We start from the raw sequence: 17,373 nt of genomic DNA on the forward strand, positions 1-17,373 counted from the left end.
AGCTTAGCTTACTAGCCACTTCCGCTTGTCACATCTAGCAACTTCCGGGGCGACAACTAGTTGGTGGCAACAACTTTTAGCTCCCAGCTGCGAGAAGGGAGACATGGACAGAATAAGTAAGTTGCATGTTTTTTAAATGTCAAGCCAACGCCTTAAAAGCATAATAATTTTTAAAGACGTTGTATCTTGCTAACATGCATCGCTGGTGTAGCTTAATGTGTTATTATGATGATGAAGGTGATGATGATGTGGCTAAAAGGGCGAGCTCGCTGTCAATCAGTGCTCCATTCAGCTGCCTCATGCCCATAGATTTAGTATTAAGCTAATTACTGACCTACCAATGCTCTAATAATGTCTGTTCCGTCTTTCTTGAACACATGAAAATAATTAAAAGGGTTAAATTAATTTAGCATTTGCATCTTCTTGGTTGCACCCTTCATGTATGTGGAGCCTTATTGTGTTGGTTTGGCCCATTCATGCTCTCTCTTCTCTGCAGATGTGCCCCCTCCGGGCCCCATGGACCTTTCACTGTCCCTGCTGGAGATGGGATGCTCTGGCAGATTTGAACTCATCACGCATCCCCTCCCCGGTCAGCCTTTAGCTCCACAGAGTACGGTCAGTATGAAGCAGGAATACAGACCATACATCCAGGGCTGTGTGCATGTTTATCTGGTCTGTCTCTGCAGTGTAATCTTAATCCACAGAAGAACTTGCCACAGTTCTTTTCTGGATTTAGGCGTCTCAGTTGCTTCTGTCTCTTCATCTAATCCCAGACTGCCTCCATGATGTTGAGATCAGGGCTCTGTGGGGCCCAAACCATCTACTGCAGGACTCTTTGTTCCTCTTGTAGCTGAAGATAGTTGTTTATGACTCTGCCTGTATGTTTGGGGTCATTGTCATGCTGCAGAATACAGTTTGGACCAATCAGACACATTTCTGATGGTATTGCATCATGGATAAGAATCCAAACATCTAAAGTGACTAATACATTGGCACGGCACTGTGTATCTTTAAGAGAAAAACATGAAACATTCTCATGCAAATGCTGCCAACACTTGCAAAAGAAATAGCATTCAATGTTATTAGAACTGCAATTATAAATCAATTAGTCAATCAATAGAACATTAATTGGCAAATATTTCATTAAACAAATAATCATTTCATGTCATTGTCTTTTTTTTTTAAGCAAAAATGCCAAAAATTTGCTGGTTTCAGCTTCTCGAATGTGATGATTTAATGCTTTTCTTCATCATACATGATGGTAAACTAAATATCATTGGGGTTTAGACTGTTTGTTAGACATAACAAGGAATTTTTCAGATTTTTTTTTTTATGAATATAAATTGAAAACTTAGGTTTAAGTGGGGTGTATAAACATTTATTTATTTGATTTTGGGTGGTGAGGCTACCCTTTTGTTTACAGTTTGTTCACAGATTGTGCCTATACTGTTGAGTAGTTTTAAACGTCATTTAGATATTCATATTTTTATCGCATCTTTTTCCAGATCGGATTAGAAAAGTGACACTTTTTCACACATTTGTTTAGCAGTGTTGACAGTTTGCACTGTCTAACTCTTAATAGTCACTTTTTGAATTCTTTTATTATATTATTTTTCTGGTATTTTGCTTTTAGCAGATAGTCGGCAGTAGAGATCGAAAAGAAACTTGAGGGAGGGAGAGAGGAGTATTACAGTACATGTGATTCAACCTGGCATGTCACTGTTACATTGTTTGTGTTTTTGACTGCTAACTCATCAAGATTCCTCCAGTTGAATATCTGATCTCATCTTTCTCTCTGCAGCTCCCCCATGGGCTGCCCCCCACCAGCCTGAACCTGGAGACAGAAGTGGAGAAACAGTTTTTAAGGGACCCTGCCTGGCTTCCTATACATGACACAGACTTCGCCTTTCAGAAGTTTCTCAAGTATGTATTCCTATAGACAATCATACCACTGACTGTTTAAATAGTAAACAGTATTTTTTAGAATATTCACCAATATGTTCTTGAGAGGGGGTACAAGTTGCTTATATTTGGTATGAAGCACAATTTAATGTGCATGTATTGTCATTCTACGTGTATAATTGATTTTTGTACCCATTGTATAAAACAATACAAAAAACATATTTTTTTTAATCAAATGCAGATAATTTATGTTGGCAGATATATCATGTGGTTTCTGTATATAAAGGTTTGACCTTAAAAATGACCTTTTTATTGTTTTGTTTTTGTATTTTCAAATGGGTAATCTATTTCAAATGTACCTGCTGAGGGGAATTAAACAAAATGGCTAGTGTATAGAATAAAAATGAAAACAACATAAAGAACAACATGATATGATAATTAGTGAATAACTTTCAAGTTTTACAACTAAAATTTTATCATTTAATCACTAATAATTAAACTCCTCATCTCATGTAATTATGAAAGTGGAGGAAAGACACAAACATTATTAGCTGCAAGACCAAAACAACAGATAATTAAAAATACGATGTCTGGTGTTTAAAACAACAAATTACTTAATTAGCAGCAATCCACATGAGAAAAATTCATCAAGATTTTCAAATTAATTTCAAATCATTCAATTTGTTTCATAAGAATACTTAATAACTACATACTTTATATGTGAATAAGATATAATAGTTGTGTTGTCGTCTCCTCCAGAGTGACTCAGAGAGATGTTAATGTCGACTCTCTGCTTAAGTGCGCTCCGTCTCCGCTCCACTCTGAGCTCTCCGTCATCAGAGATCCAACCACAGGGATGCTGCTGGACTTCACAGAGGTAACTCACATAAACAGCATCCTACTCTCCAACCGTACTGTTATTACTTTCTTCTTTTTTTTTTACAAAGCATAATGTAATCCAGTTTTAAAAATCAGCTCTAACTAAGAAGGAGATGCTGAGGTATACCTCCTTTGGGCCAATGCAGTATCTATTTAAACCAGTTAAAGGTTTATTTAGATGTATATGGGTCTTTTTCTTCTTTAATTCACCTTTAGGTGCTATTGGAGAACACTGGTCTCTCAGCGAAGAACTCGCTGTCATTGCAACGACAACCCGGACCTCCTTCAGAGAGCCTTCGAGGAAGCAACACCAACTACCCCTTCCAGCCAGGTGAGATAGATTCATTCACAAAATTTCCACTTTGAGTTGATAAAGTGAGGAGGTTTCCCTGCATCCTTATTATTTTGCAATGTATTGGTTGTAATCTGTGATCTTATTTACCTCCGCCACTTCACAGGAGGTATGGAGGAACTTACTCTGGACCAAATCAAGAAGAAATCTGAGCTGGAGGAGGACATAGACTTTGAGAATGGTGATTTTTTTTTTTTTTTTTAATTTGAATTTGGTTCGCAGCTTTGTAAAATAATGGTGAGACTTCTGCAGTTATTTCAGCTCTTTATGGTTGTTATTTTTCCCCCACAGATTTACTCAGAGTCCCTCCTGGATTTAAAGCGGGGATGGACTTCGCTGACAAAGGTTTGTCTGGATATCTTGTCAGTTTGCTTACAGGGATCAAAATTACGAATTACTATTTCATTCATTTCTGGGCTTTTTTTTCCAATTTCAAGATGCCAAGACGGCAAAGGCAGAGCTCAACCTCATGTCCCTCCTGTCCACATTTGATGGCATCCCTGACTTGCAACCTGAGACAGAGGCGAAGGAGGAAGGCAAAGGAAGTGAGGAAGCTCCTAAACTACCCAGAACAAACAGCCTTGAAGACCTGGGCATCAAGGTACCACATTTACTTTTTAATAACTGACATGCATTTCTTCACCCATGATAATTAGTTAGCTGTTAATGGTTTAATTTCTTTTTCAGATTTTAAATGTATCAACATGGTGTCACTGTAGAAATGAAGCAAATTGCAAGTCAATTTATGTTTAGCTTTTTGAACTTACATTTAACTATATTAAAAAGAGATCTGGATACATGGAGGTGTTGTAGAATTTTGTGTCCATTAAATGCATGTTTTGTTAAGCTAACTGTGATGAGTTTGTTCATAAAGGTGATATTAAGTCATAAATTCATCAAAGAGACAAAATGAGATGAAAATACAGTCCATAAAATACACTGTACATAGGCAGGAAGTGTTTATTGCTGGGATTCACAGATGGACATTTAACATATGAAGAAGAAATTTGTTTATGACAGATATTCAACTTGTAATGAAGTGATTCTGTATAGATACATCAGATGGTTAATTTTGCAAACTAAATTCAATCACATTCTTCCAGCCGTACCTTTTTATAAAACCTAAACTCTAAGTATGCTGTTGCCTCTGGCCAAACATGAGCTGGATTGAAATCTGGTTTCTATTTTTCCACTTTCAGGATGCTGTGTCATCCTCCTCTCCCCCAGAGAAGGGAAAAGATGAGAAATCAAAGCCAGAGGAGAAGCCAGTGGAGAAGCCAGTGGAGAATAAGAAATGGGCCATCCCTGTTGACATAACTTCACCCTGCGATGATTTCTACAAACGCATCCCCAACCCTGCTTTCAAGGTACATATAGTTTTCTAATGTCTTTTTGTGCCTCTGTTTGCTCCATTTGTCCCAAATTTATTAAAAAAAGTCATTTGGTCTCTCCTGTTTTATTGGTTGTTTCTGTGTATATGTAAATATATATGTGAGTCGTGGCACTTTCCGTACTGGCTAAGCATCTGGTAATAACTCCTCTGTTTCCCTCCTCTGCTCCAGTGGCCGTTTGAGCTGGATGTTTTCCAGAAACAGGCTGTGCTGCGGCTGGAAGCACATGAGTCTGTGTTCGTAGCTGCGCACACGTCAGCTGGCAAAACAGTGGTGGCCGAATATGCCATCGCTCTCTCACAGAAACACATGACAAGGTGTGTATATGCTGCTACGACTGAATTAAAGCCGCTATGTGCAGACTTTGATGTGATAGTAGCTCCTTTTAAATCCTGATTGCATACTGTTTTTTTTTGTTTGTTTGTTTATTTGTAGAAAAATGAGACAATTCGTCGATCTGTTGCTTTCAGTTTTTGACACCACCACTGGGGGGCACCAAAGTCAGAAATTTTCAAACCCTACTCATAGTGGCTTTAAATGATCACACTTTTATTTATAGTAGTGTTTTAAACGTGACCTCATATATGCTATTAGAATATATATGTAGATATCTCAGGTTTTTTTCTTTATTTCTTTTTTTTGAATATATTTTTTAATGTTTTAAAGACAAAAACAGTACTTAAGACAAACATACAAGACACAGTCATGACTTTGTCTATTTTGAGGATCTAAGATATCTTACTAATACTTGTTTCATGTACTTTTTGTATATCCAAATCATAATCTGACTCTCTTTGCGATCGTGTCTTCTGATAGGACCATCTACACCTCCCCTATAAAGGCCTTGTCTAATCAGAAGTTCAGAGACTTTAAGAACACTTTCGGGGACGTTGGACTCTTGACGGGCGACGTCCAGCTCAGTCCTGAATCTTCATGCCTCATCATGACCACTGAGATCCTCAGGTACTCGGGCTGTTTGTTACAAATATTAGAGTCATGTTGCTTTATTTTAACCAAAAAAGTTTCTAGATTTCTTGCTCTCGCTTACCTCTCTCAGGTCTATGCTTTACAACGGCTCAGAGGTCATCAGAGACTTGGAGTGGGTGATCTTCGACGAGGTTCACTACATCAACGATGCCGAGGTCAGGAACCTGCTCTCTGTATCCTTCATTTATCAGATTTCATGTTATAATAATCAAGAATGACCATTTTCCTCTCCTCTCTTAACTTTCCTTTTGTTTCCTCAGAGAGGCGTTGTGTGGGAGGAGGTTTTGATTATGCTTCCCGATCATGTCAGCATCATTCTCCTGAGCGCCACAGTGCCAAACGCCCTGGAGTTTAGCGAGTGGATCGGGTAGGTGCTCCACACTTGACACACACTCGACAACTTGTCAAGCAACAGTAAAGCTTACGATCGTTTTTAATGAAACATACACAAAACTGATAAAAAAAAAAACGAGGCACAAGATCCTAATATCAATTGCGTTTTTGAACATTTCCCTCTCTCCCCTCTCCCAACTTTCATACCCAGTCGCATTAAGAAGAGGCATATTTATGTGATCAGCACACTGAAGAGACCTGTGCCTTTGGAGCATCATCTGTACACTGGAAACAGCACTAAGACTCAGAAAGAGATGTTCCTCCTGGTGGATCCTACGGGCAATTTCCTCACTAAAGGGTACAACTTTTTTCTCATTTCTCAAGGTTAAAAGGAACAGATGGTTCACTTGATTATTGTTGTTTTAGTCACACGGAAAGCTGTTTCCTCATAAAGCGAGTTGTGTTTGTTGCTCAGGTACTATGCAGCTATTGATGCCAAGAAGGAGCGCACCAGTAAACACGCCCAAACTTTTGGCACGAAAAACACTTCTCATAACACCACAGCTAGTCAGGTATTTCCCTCCCTTCCTTTCTCTAACAGACTCTAAAGCTACCCATAATATGCTTTATTAATTAGTTTTTTGTAATTTATTCATTGTTTTTGTCCCTCCATACTCTCATCCCTCTCCGTATTTTGCCCTCCAGGACCGAGCGGTGTGGCTCAGCCTACTGCACTTCCTGTCCCAGCGGCAGCAGACCCCCGTGGTCGCGTTCACCTTCTCTCGGACGCGCTGTGACGACAACGCCCGCTCGCTGGAGTCCATGGACATGACCACCTCCATAGAGAAGGCGGAGATCCACTCGTTCTTCCAGAAGAGCCTGAGTCGCCTGCGAGGAGGAGACAGACAGCTGCCTCAGGTACAGAGCGCACAATGTATAGATGATCATTTCTTTTTAATGTTTCTGTTTAATTATTGTTTTGTACAGACACCTCCCTTAGGTATAGCATGTTATTCACAAAGGAAGAGATAAGAAAAGATTCTCTATTTGCTGCACTGGGCAATTTATGTGTTGTTGGCTACAAACAGTAACTAAAAACTCGAAGAAACCTTGCCAGTCTGTGGGTCTGCCCTCAGTCCCCAAACTTATGGTCTAAAACACTTAAATGCACTTTCACCACCTGAAAAACACACAGTATACTCGATGCACACCTATCCAGAGCTAAGTGTATCTCCCAGTTTCTGTGTTTTCTTTTTTCTTTTTTTTTCACGGTTAAACAGAATCTAATTTGGGCAAATGGAGCATCTGTGTGATAGAAATCTTAATCCATAGTATATTTGTTATACTTTTCTGAACAAGATTATAAAGTGCAAACAGAGACACATGTTAAACAATCTATGTTAAAGCACAGCAAGGATTTGTACAACAGTAGCTAACATGAGCACTGAAAACATGCACAAAGTAAAAATACATAAAAACACACAAGAAAAAAAAACTTTTTTCTGTATAAACCCAATTTTACTTGCTGCTCTAAATTGTTGCTGCTGGTTTAACACAAGTTTCCTTATAATTTCATAATTGGAACAGATTTGATGCTCTTCTGTCATGCTTATTTACTTTGTGATCAGGGCTGACAGGTACATGTATGTAGATTTGACCTTTTTAAATGTTGTATTAACAATAAAAATCAACCGTAACGTGTGATATTAACACTTAAAAATGTCATGTTCAGATCCTGACAATGAGGGACCTGTTGAAGAGAGGAATAGCGGTCCATCACAGCGGGATCCTGCCGATACTGAAGGAGGTCATTGAGATGCTCTTCTCACGAGGTCTCGTAAAGGTGAGTTAGACTGGTTCAGCAGGGTGAAGAGAAGATATTACACGTATTTATGAGCACTTGATAGCCCTAGATGAACTGCACTTTTTTTTTTTTTTATAATTCTGTGGCATCAAATCATAAATATATGCCAAAATGACCAAACGTGTCCAAATGCTACCTCAAAAAAATCTGCAAATACATGTTGCCCTTTAAAACTGTCCTTCTACATCCTGTCATCGTTTTTTCCAGGTGCTGTTTGCCACTGAGACATTTGCAATGGGAGTAAACATGCCTGCCAGGACCGTGGTGTTCGACAGCATCAGGAAACACGACGGGACCGGCTTTAGAAATCTGCTGCCCGGTACGGTGCTCTCTTTCTTTTCATCTGAACCAGCATTCATTATGCTCTTTCATCTCCGAGGATGAATGGGAGTTGGGGGAAAAACAACAGAATTTTAATATCTCTTTTTATATTTTGACCTGTGCTTTCAGGTGAGTATATTCAGATGGCGGGAAGAGCAGGCAGGAGAGGTCTGGACGCCACCGGCACCGTCATTATTCTCTGCAAAGCGGGCGTTCACGACATGTCGGATCTGCATGTCATGATGCTGGTGAGGCTCTCCATGTTTGCCACCAGGGTTTATATATATATACACACACATATATATATCATTATGTGTGGTATCAAATCTCCTTCTGCAAGTTTCCGATCAACATTTCTTGATATTTCTAACCTCTTGAAGCAGATCTCAACCTCTTGTTTATTTTGGCTGTGTTTCATGCTGGGTTATTCATTTAACATTTAATTAAATAGATGAATGGGTTGTTTTAACTCACCTTCCCTCTGTGCCAGTTGTGGAGATCATTGTTTCGATTTTAATCAGTGAGCTCCTGAACAGAAATGAATCTCTGATAGGAGCTTTATCTTCTTGACTTATTATATGTCTTCTTGACTTGTAATATGGTGACTAGTACTCTATTCTTTCCTAATCGTTTTCAGTGAATGAGCTTGCATTGCAGATCAGCAGGAAAAGTAATTTTACCGTGAAGGATAAGTCCAGTGATGTTCTATATTTTTGTTATTGTCAACAAACCCCTGCTAACAAGTGTTGCCAGTGTAGCCAAAGAAGGATAGAGCTTATTCCTCGGTGTTGTAGACCTTCATTGTTGTCCAGAAACTATTAAAAACACACCAGTGAGCCACAATGTTGCTAAAAGCTACAGTACCCAGCTGTTTTAGCCTTTTTTTATATAATTGGTGAGCTGTGTTTAAGGATTTACATGTATGTCTTCAGTAGAAACGAATGGGTAACAGAGAGTGTAGGGAAGTTGGAAAGTATTGACAGACGTAACCAACACATTGTGGTTTTGGGTTTCATCATAGGATATGTTGACAATAACAAAAATAGAGAATATCACAGATGTTCTTAAAGTGATCTGTGCATTTATGTATTACACCAGTAAATTGAGAAATTGAAGAAACAAAAGAGTTTTTATAAATATATATTTTTCCTTTTTTACTCTTTTAGTTATAAATAGTATTATTGACAATTTTATTTAGACAGACAGTTGTTAATTTATTTTATTTCTTGTGCAGATGATGCCTGTCACAGAGATTTCAGATTTGTGAGAGCTCTGTTTGTGTGTGTGTGTTTTGTTGATGTTGATTGTTTTGTGTTGTTTGTTTAATCCTTAATTTGAGATTAATCCTCAAATTAACAGCTTCAAATAAATCTGAGAATGAATAAAGTTGTCTGTGGTTTAGTGAGACAAAAGATAGAAAATGGCTTCAGAAAAAGGATCCATATGGGGAAATGTTATCTTTTTTTGTACTTACTTCTTTTCTTTTTAATTGACATCCTGTTTGTGTGTTCCAGGGTAAACCCACCATCCTCCAGTCCCAGTTCAGACTGACCTACACTATGATCCTCAACCTGCTGCGTGTGGAGGCTCTCCGTGTGACCGACATGATGAGGAGGAGCTTTTCTGAGAGCCACAGAGACACTCAGGTAACAAACACCTCTAGAGTACACACCAACACAACAAAATGTAATCGCTTCATAAATGCAATACTGTAAAATTCAGCATAAAAAAGAGGAAGAAAGAGGAGTGAAGATTAGAAAATGAGGATGTTTTTTTTTCTTTCCAGGATGTTTCTGTCACAGTTAAAGCTGCTGACTCTTATTGTTCTCTAATCTCTGTTCCTGTCCTCCTCCTCCTCCTCCTCTTCGTTCTTCTCTCTCGCATCTTTCCTGAGTCATGACAGCTGACAAATGTGTTATAAAAGGTTTCCGTTTCCTCCCCTCTTCTTCCTCTTCCTCCTCGTTCTCCCGCTCTAGGCCCAGGAGAAGCGGATCAGCCATTTGAAGCAGACGTTGTCCACTCTGCCTCCTCTGGATACAGACGGCCAGCTGTCAGACCTGGTGTCTTACTACCACACCGTGACGGAGCTACGGACCACCACAGAAGCCCTGCAGGTACGCAAACAGACACGATGAAGCACAAACTCGTACGACTTTAATATCCCACTTGTTTTCCTGCATTTCCTGACCGCTGTCTTTTGTTTCAGCGCGCTATGCTTGAGTCTGTCAATGGGCTAAAAGCTCTGTCTGTGGGTCGAGTCGTGGTAGTCAACAATAAGCAGCATCTCAACGCCCTGGGAGTTATCCTACAGGTATGTGTGTGTGTGTGAGTTTTTCATGGTGGCTCGAACAGAAACGACAGATGAATAAACAAACACTCTCTAAACATGACATACTGTACAGAGATCCATCTGAACTGCTTTCTAAAGTCCTGCCAGGTGTAAAAAGATGTCGAAGGCAGCCTGATGTGCTGAATATAAATTAGGAATGCGTTTTTTTTTGTTTGGTTGGTTTTTTTTTGATAGGGACATTGCAGTTCTGCATTTCAGCTAAATCCGAGCAAACAGAAGCCCTGATGCTCTGACTTCAGAGATTAGGCATTTGTTTTATTAATTTATTTAACTTTTTTTTTTAATAGGGTAAGTCCCATTGAAGTTTTTCAAGGGAGATGTTGCCAAGACAGCAGCATAAAAAGTTGCAGACAAAAGCAACAAAATCAGGCAACAGATAAAACAATACTAAAAAAAACAGATAACAATACTAAGAAGGATATAATAAGATAATAACTCATGTCCATATGCAGGCTTTTCTTAGAAAATATAAATATACATATATTAACAATATGGAGGTGATGAGATGAATTTAATAATAATAATAATAATAATAATAATAATAATAATTAACTTTATTTATATGGCACCTTTCATACAAACAATACGGCTCAAAGTTCTTCACATCGTTGTATATGCAGTACATATATAAAACACATTTAAAATTAAAATATTGGCAAACACAGCATTAAAATACAATAAAATAAGCTAGAAATTTATAGACTGTTTATACATAAATAATATACCTTCATCTTAAGATTTATGGATTTAAACACACTTGACTAAGTTACCTAACATATATATGAGGAGATGTGTGAAAACAGGATGTGACAACGTGTTTAGGACAGAAAATGTGCCCAATGTGAAACTTCTTTCAGTTACTGGGCACTAGTTAAACAGTTAGGCAGTGATACAGACTCATGAAGCTGATATTATCTGCACGATAAAATGTCAGGGATGATTAAAAAGCAATTACAAGTCTCCAAAAATAAGAAAACAGGAAATTGTAGTAAAATCATGTTAATTACTTTATTAGACGCCCAGTATGCCCAGGGCTTGAGGTCACAGGGGGCTGGAACCTTTCCCAGCATACACTTGGCAAAAGGAAATGTACAATCTGGACAGGTCAGCAGTCTGTTACAGAACTCACACACCCAGCCAAAATCATTCAAACCTGCAGGCAATCTCACCTAAACCGCATGTGTTTGTGCTGCGGGAGGAAACTGGAGCACCAGAACGAAACCAACACACGGGGTTAACGTGCAAACTCCACACAGAAAGGAAATGTAGGGTCACTATGCTTTAAGCCGCCATGTAGCCAAAGACATTGTATCTGTGTGAACATTGTAGGCCTGTTCCTACATCAGTCATCATATCTATACATCTGACATCCTATTTCCTGTTTCGTCTCTGTGCCAGGTGTCCAATGACGCTGTGAACCGCACCTTCACAGCTCTCATCATCTGTGACAAAGGCAACGAGGAAGGGGAAGGAAAGGGCGACGACAACGCCGCTTTCCCTCACCTCTACAACACGGCTCTCTTCATACCCGAAGGTCGGTCGAAGGACGAGCTGACAAAGACACTTTGGTTTCCTCTCGTTAACGCGCTGAATCGTCTTTCCAACCCCCGGTTTTCATGAGCGCCGCACGTTCTCTAAAACCTCCCGCACACATTTGCATTTTTGTGATTTTTCTTGATGCTTTTACAGAGCAGTAAAATGAGCTTCTTTTTTTTTTTTGCATCAGGTCCTTGCAGCCACACGGTGCAGAAGCTGAAGCTACAGGACATCACTGCCATCACAGTGAAAACCCTCAAAGTGATTCCCGACAGGATCATCGACAACTACAACAAGAGGCAACAGCCACGATTCAGGTGTGTGTAACAGCATGTTTGATGTCTCTCTTTAGCAAAATGAAATGTCTTATTGTCCCCTCTGTATTAAAACCAAGAAATATGGTACTCTGTGAGGGCCATTTTATGTAATTATTCTTTTAATTGAGACAAATCTAGTATCTCCATTTACAGTATTTTCCCTTTTTATGTGTCCTTCTTTCCAGCCTCGTAAGAGCCAAAGTAGTGACATGAAATATGTGTTTTATACAGTTATCTAGTCTGTATATAAAAACACTTGAACTGTTTATATTTGTTTGACAAAAAATCTTAACCCAAGGTCCATTTACTAGCATTTTTGGGGGGATTTCTATGACATCTCATGGTCTTCTTCAATGTAAAGAGTTTGCTCACTTAGTTGTTGTTGTAGTTGTTGTCACATGACCTAAAGAATGGAAGTCATCATGTGATAACAGGTGGTTGTCTTTGGCTTATTTGACATTTCTTATTCACCTTCCATCACCCTCTCTCGTCCTCCAGGCATGACCCTCCCGGCCAGGCCATCTCCACGGCAACCCAGGAGCTCCTGCGATTGGCCGAGGCCAACCCCAGCGGGATAGGGACCCTTGACCCTGTGAACGATCTCCAGCTGAAGAGCGTCGACGTGGTCGAAGACTCCATGCGGCTCCGTGTGCTGCGGGACAGCCTCCGAGATTTCAACTGCATCCACTCGCCGACTTTCGCGGAGCAGGTTTGTGTGTGTGTGTGTGTGTGTGTGTGTTTGCATGTCTTGATGCGTTTAATCACCGAGGCGGTCCTTGAAGAAAGCGCTCTTTTCAAGTTGAATGATGAGGCGAGTGTTTTATTTCATTGTTTTGCCAGCTAATTAGCATCATACCCTTTAATAAGACACTTACTTGCAATTGGCCTCCTTTTGACGCCGTTTCTCATTTGTCCCTTTTCATTCCTTTAATCTTCCATCATTTCTCTTCGTGCCTCTAATTTCACAATAACGACATCAAACTTCACCACAAGATTTCTGCTTTTTGTGTCGTGTATCCTGTCTTCCCGGTGGCCTGTCGAGGAGATAAGATGCGAGAATCGGCCGCGTCTATAATTACCCATATAGGCTCATAGAGTCAGCTCATCACTGTCTCACAGGCACAGCGTGTCATTTGAGCCATCTCACCTGCACACACACACACACATACTCACACGCAAGCTCTCTCATTACTTTGCAAGATAACAAGCTCTTACTTGCTGTATCATTGTCTCCTCTCATCACTGTAGATTCACACTTCCTTGTGTCTTTATGCAGCATTGTGGGTATTGGGAAGCAGCGGTTAGGGCAATATGCTCAACAATGCAAGCTGTTAGTCTACAGTAATTGGCCTCGGTGGGTTTATGCAACATTTTCTCCAAGAGACTCCCCTGCGCTGTCAACAAGAGTACAATAGGCAACGTTTTCCTCTCCTCTAAAATGCAGCATTGCTTTTTTGGTTGCCTTGAAATCAGGTCAAGTGCTGCAGTATTGCTTGAGTTAAGTAACCTGTATGTTTGTGTGTGTGTGTGTGTTTCAGTTTGCTCGAGTTAAGGAGAGGATGAGTGTGCAGGAGGAGCTGGACAGGCTGCTCTTCCTGGTGTCCGACCAGTCTCTGTCTCTGCTGCCTGAATACCACCAGAGGATCAAGGTTTGGATTAGACACTTGACTCGCTGCCCAGACCTGCTTCTGTCGGGGCATTTTGTATTTTTCCGAATAAGGTCACTTTCCAGTCCCACAGAGTTAATTTTAGTACTTTGAAATCACTGACTGGAGTCCTTTCTGTGAGATACTGTTATCCTTTCAGGGTTTTTTTTGTTTGTTTAAGTCGGACATTTTCAAACGCGGAGGGAGAGATGAGCGGCAGTTTGGCTAAAAAATGTCGTCCTCCTTCGAGTTTTTTTTTACATTCAGTGTGACTTACACTTCCCAGAGATATAAACATTCATAAATATTGATAAATCTGCTTAGAAATCATAGAAAGACACTCTCTATAAGTGCCTTGACCATATTCTTGTGATAGAAATGTTTGTTTTTGTCTGAATAAATTTGGCAGAAGGGATATTATATATACACACCTTTCACATAAAGACACTCACAGACATGACGCACACATTTTTATACAGTCAGGTGAGCGTGACTTCAGCTTATAAACTTTATTCTCTTAAAGTTTTTATCTCTAACATGCCATTTAAAGTAGTGTTTTCATTGAGTCCAGCCCTAATGAATCATTTGCATGCCGGTGAGTTCAGACTAAAAGGTTTATCTCCCTGCTTGTCGGCCTCAGGTGCTGCAGTCCCTCCAGTACGTCGACAGCAGCGGCGCGGTGCAGCTGAAAGGTCGGGTGGCCTGTCAGATCAGCAGCCACGAGCTGCTGCTGACCGAGCTGCTGTTCGAAAACGTCCTGAGCCCGCTGGCGCCCGAGGAGAGCGCCGCCCTGCTGTCCTGTTTGGTCTTCACACAGAACACGCAGGTGGAGCCGCACATTACCAACACGCTGCAGGAGGTAAGAAGGAAGTGGTCTTTTCATGTAGCACAGAAAGCATGAACATGATTTTTGTGTGTGTGTGTGTACAGACTTTGCCTCCTCCATGTGTGACTCACACACACACACACTCACATTGTATTACATCGTACTTGTGCAGATTTGATGCATAACATCATTCCCCTGCAGAAAAGACAGCAAAGGCACTTCACCTGACTCACCCAAGTCACTTATTAATTCACTCGTCTTTGTCAGATACGTCTTTGCCGTGTCGGTGTGTGTTGTGAACGGCCCCTGATACATGAAAGTGCTTTATGAGGGTTTAAATTAGTGATGACCTGAGGTCTGTATCTGTGGCGACCTGCCGCCCTAAGAGAGCGGTGAAACAGATTTCTTGAACATAAATGACAAACCGCTCGCTGTCTCTCTCTGTGATAGCGCCAAGAGGTGAGAGTTGGATGTGTCTTTCAAGGTTAACTTACTCTTTCCCGTCTTTTCCTTGTCTCTTTTATTTCCCCCCTTTTCTTTCAGGGTATCGATCGCGTGCTGTCAGTGGCCAAGCGTATCGGAGAGCTGCAGAGGGAATGTGGGATACCACAGACGGCCGAGGAGTTTGTAGGCCAGTTCAAGTTTGGCCTGACAGAGGTGGTGTACTGCTGGGCCAGAGGCATGGTGAGATTTAACCCTTTGTTGCACTCGATTTTGGCCACAATTACATCTGGTGTTAACATGCGATCTGTATCTGGATGTTTTATCTGAATGAGGAAAAAAAAACGCACTTCTAGCTGGTGTGATTGTACACATTGCTGTCAGAAAGCTATCACATTGGCCAGATGTCTAAACAACATCTGGAAGCTGAGATGTTGAGAAGTTATGTGGGCAGAATACAGATACTGAGCACTTATTAATATTGGGAATAAATGTAAAGGTATTTGATTCAGATAATGTATTAAAGGACCAGTGTGTAAGATTTAGGGGGATCTGTTGGCAGAAATGGAATCATAAGTATGTTTTCATTAGTTTATAATCACCTGAAAATTAGAACCGTTGTGTTTTCGTTACCTTAGAATGAGCCCTTTATATCTACAGAGGGAGCAGGTCCTCCATGTTTCTACAGTAGCCCAGAATGGACAAACCAAACACTGGCTCTAGAGAGGGCCTTTTTGCGTTTTTCGCGGGTTTCACAGCCACAATAGATTGTCCTACATGCTTAGAAGGGGAATCTAGTTGGTTACAATCTGCAAACTCACCACTAGATGTCACTAAATCTTAAAAACTGGTCCTTTAAGTATTAAGGTGAAGGCTGCAGTTGAGGATTGTTTGCGTTGTTAATCTGCCAATGATTGTCTATATTATTCAGTGAATCGTTTGGTCTATAAACAGACAGAAAATAGAGGAGTAACAATTTCTCAAATCCCGAGCTGACATGTTTAAATTGCCTGTTTTGTCTGACCAACAGTTCAAAACTCAGGGATGATCAGTTAACTATCATAGAAGATAATCATGATCATAAATCATCATAATAGAGCAAATAGTCAAGTTTGAGAAGCTGGAACCAGAGAATTTTTGCATTTTTGCTTTTATTTTTTATTTTTTTGTTGTTACTTGTCTGTTAATCAATCAATTTAGTGCTTCAGCTCTAATTAAGATGCAGATTGAATGTTGATATCAGGTGTAAATGGGTTTCAATGTTAGTTTCATCAAAAGAGATTCAATATTTTGGTAATATAAGATAAAAAGTCTGGTTCTTTTGTGCGTAACTTTTCACAATCTCTATCTTAAAATCAAAGTGTTTAATAATATGGACTAGTCATATATCTTATCGCCATACTTATCCGTACAGTATACAGTATGAGATCTCAGTGCTTATCTCATTTAGTTTCTTATCTAATTCTAAAATGGATTATAGTTTAACATCTTTAAGACACATTCAAACAGAATTTGTAATTTCTTCTGGATTTAAGCTACTGAGCTTTCCCTCCTCACCTCCGCAACCCTCCTCTTGCATCACACACCATCTCACCATGTCATTTCACGCTTTTTTTTTTTCCTTCTCTCCCCCCCCCCCCCCCCCTCGCTTGTCCCTTCACCAGCCTTTCGCAGAGATCGCCCAGCTGACAGACGTCCAGGAGGGCACGGTGGTCCGCTGCATCCAGCGTCTGGACGAGGTGCTGAAGGAGGTGCGGCAGGCTGCACGCATCGTGGGAGACTCCGTCCTGGGGAGCAAGATGGAGAAGGCCTCCTTGGCCATCCGCAGGGACATCGTCTTCACCGCTTCCCTCTACACCCACTGAGGGAGAGAGAGAGAGAGAGAGAGAGGGAGAAAGGGACGCTGGTGAATGTGAGAGAGCATGCCGAGGTGCCTGCAGCCAAGTGTGTCTTTGTGTGAAAGGTGTGAGATGTATGTTGGGGGGTGGTGGGGACAGAGAGATATTTTATGAGGTTTCTGCTGACAAGTGCTGTATGTGCCTACAAAAAAAAAAAAATGTTGATGTTTACAAGAAATTCCTGACCATGAAAAAGGGAATCATTTTTAACAAACAGACCAAAGTACTGACTGTCGGAATGAAATCTGGATTGTAATTTATTGTACAGGAATTAAAAAAAAAACAAAAAAAACATGATGTGATGTCTTCTTTTTTTTTGTCAACATTGAA

At 40.3% G+C, this 17,373-nt stretch overlaps 1 protein-coding gene across 1 annotated transcript; it reads left to right on the plus strand.

Moving 5' to 3' along the window:
- The first annotated feature begins 37 nt into the window (after positions 1 to 37).
- Positions 38 to 17,337, plus strand: skiv2l (SKI2 homolog, superkiller viralicidic activity 2-like). Its single transcript, XM_042435135.1, has 29 exons — positions 38 to 116; positions 497 to 615; positions 1,802 to 1,923; positions 2,662 to 2,779; positions 2,998 to 3,112; positions 3,240 to 3,314; positions 3,425 to 3,478; positions 3,571 to 3,734; positions 4,333 to 4,500; positions 4,696 to 4,841; positions 5,341 to 5,487; positions 5,582 to 5,666; positions 5,772 to 5,878; positions 6,056 to 6,202; positions 6,320 to 6,416; positions 6,550 to 6,762; positions 7,577 to 7,687; positions 7,916 to 8,027; positions 8,159 to 8,277; positions 9,544 to 9,675; positions 10,006 to 10,143; positions 10,236 to 10,340; positions 11,778 to 11,913; positions 12,106 to 12,232; positions 12,731 to 12,941; positions 13,771 to 13,881; positions 14,519 to 14,737; positions 15,248 to 15,388; positions 16,810 to 17,337. Exons 1-29 carry the CDS (start codon positions 104 to 106, stop codon positions 17,008 to 17,010), a joined length of 3,753 nt encoding a protein of 1,250 aa, XP_042291069.1. The 5' UTR covers positions 38 to 103; the 3' UTR covers positions 17,011 to 17,337.
- The last annotated feature ends 36 nt before the right edge of the window (positions 17,338 to 17,373 follow it).

Source organism: Thunnus maccoyii, chromosome 15, assembly GCF_910596095.1.
Source record: "Thunnus maccoyii chromosome 15, fThuMac1.1, whole genome shotgun sequence".
NCBI classification, from domain to species: Eukaryota; Metazoa; Chordata; class Actinopteri; order Scombriformes; family Scombridae; genus Thunnus; species Thunnus maccoyii.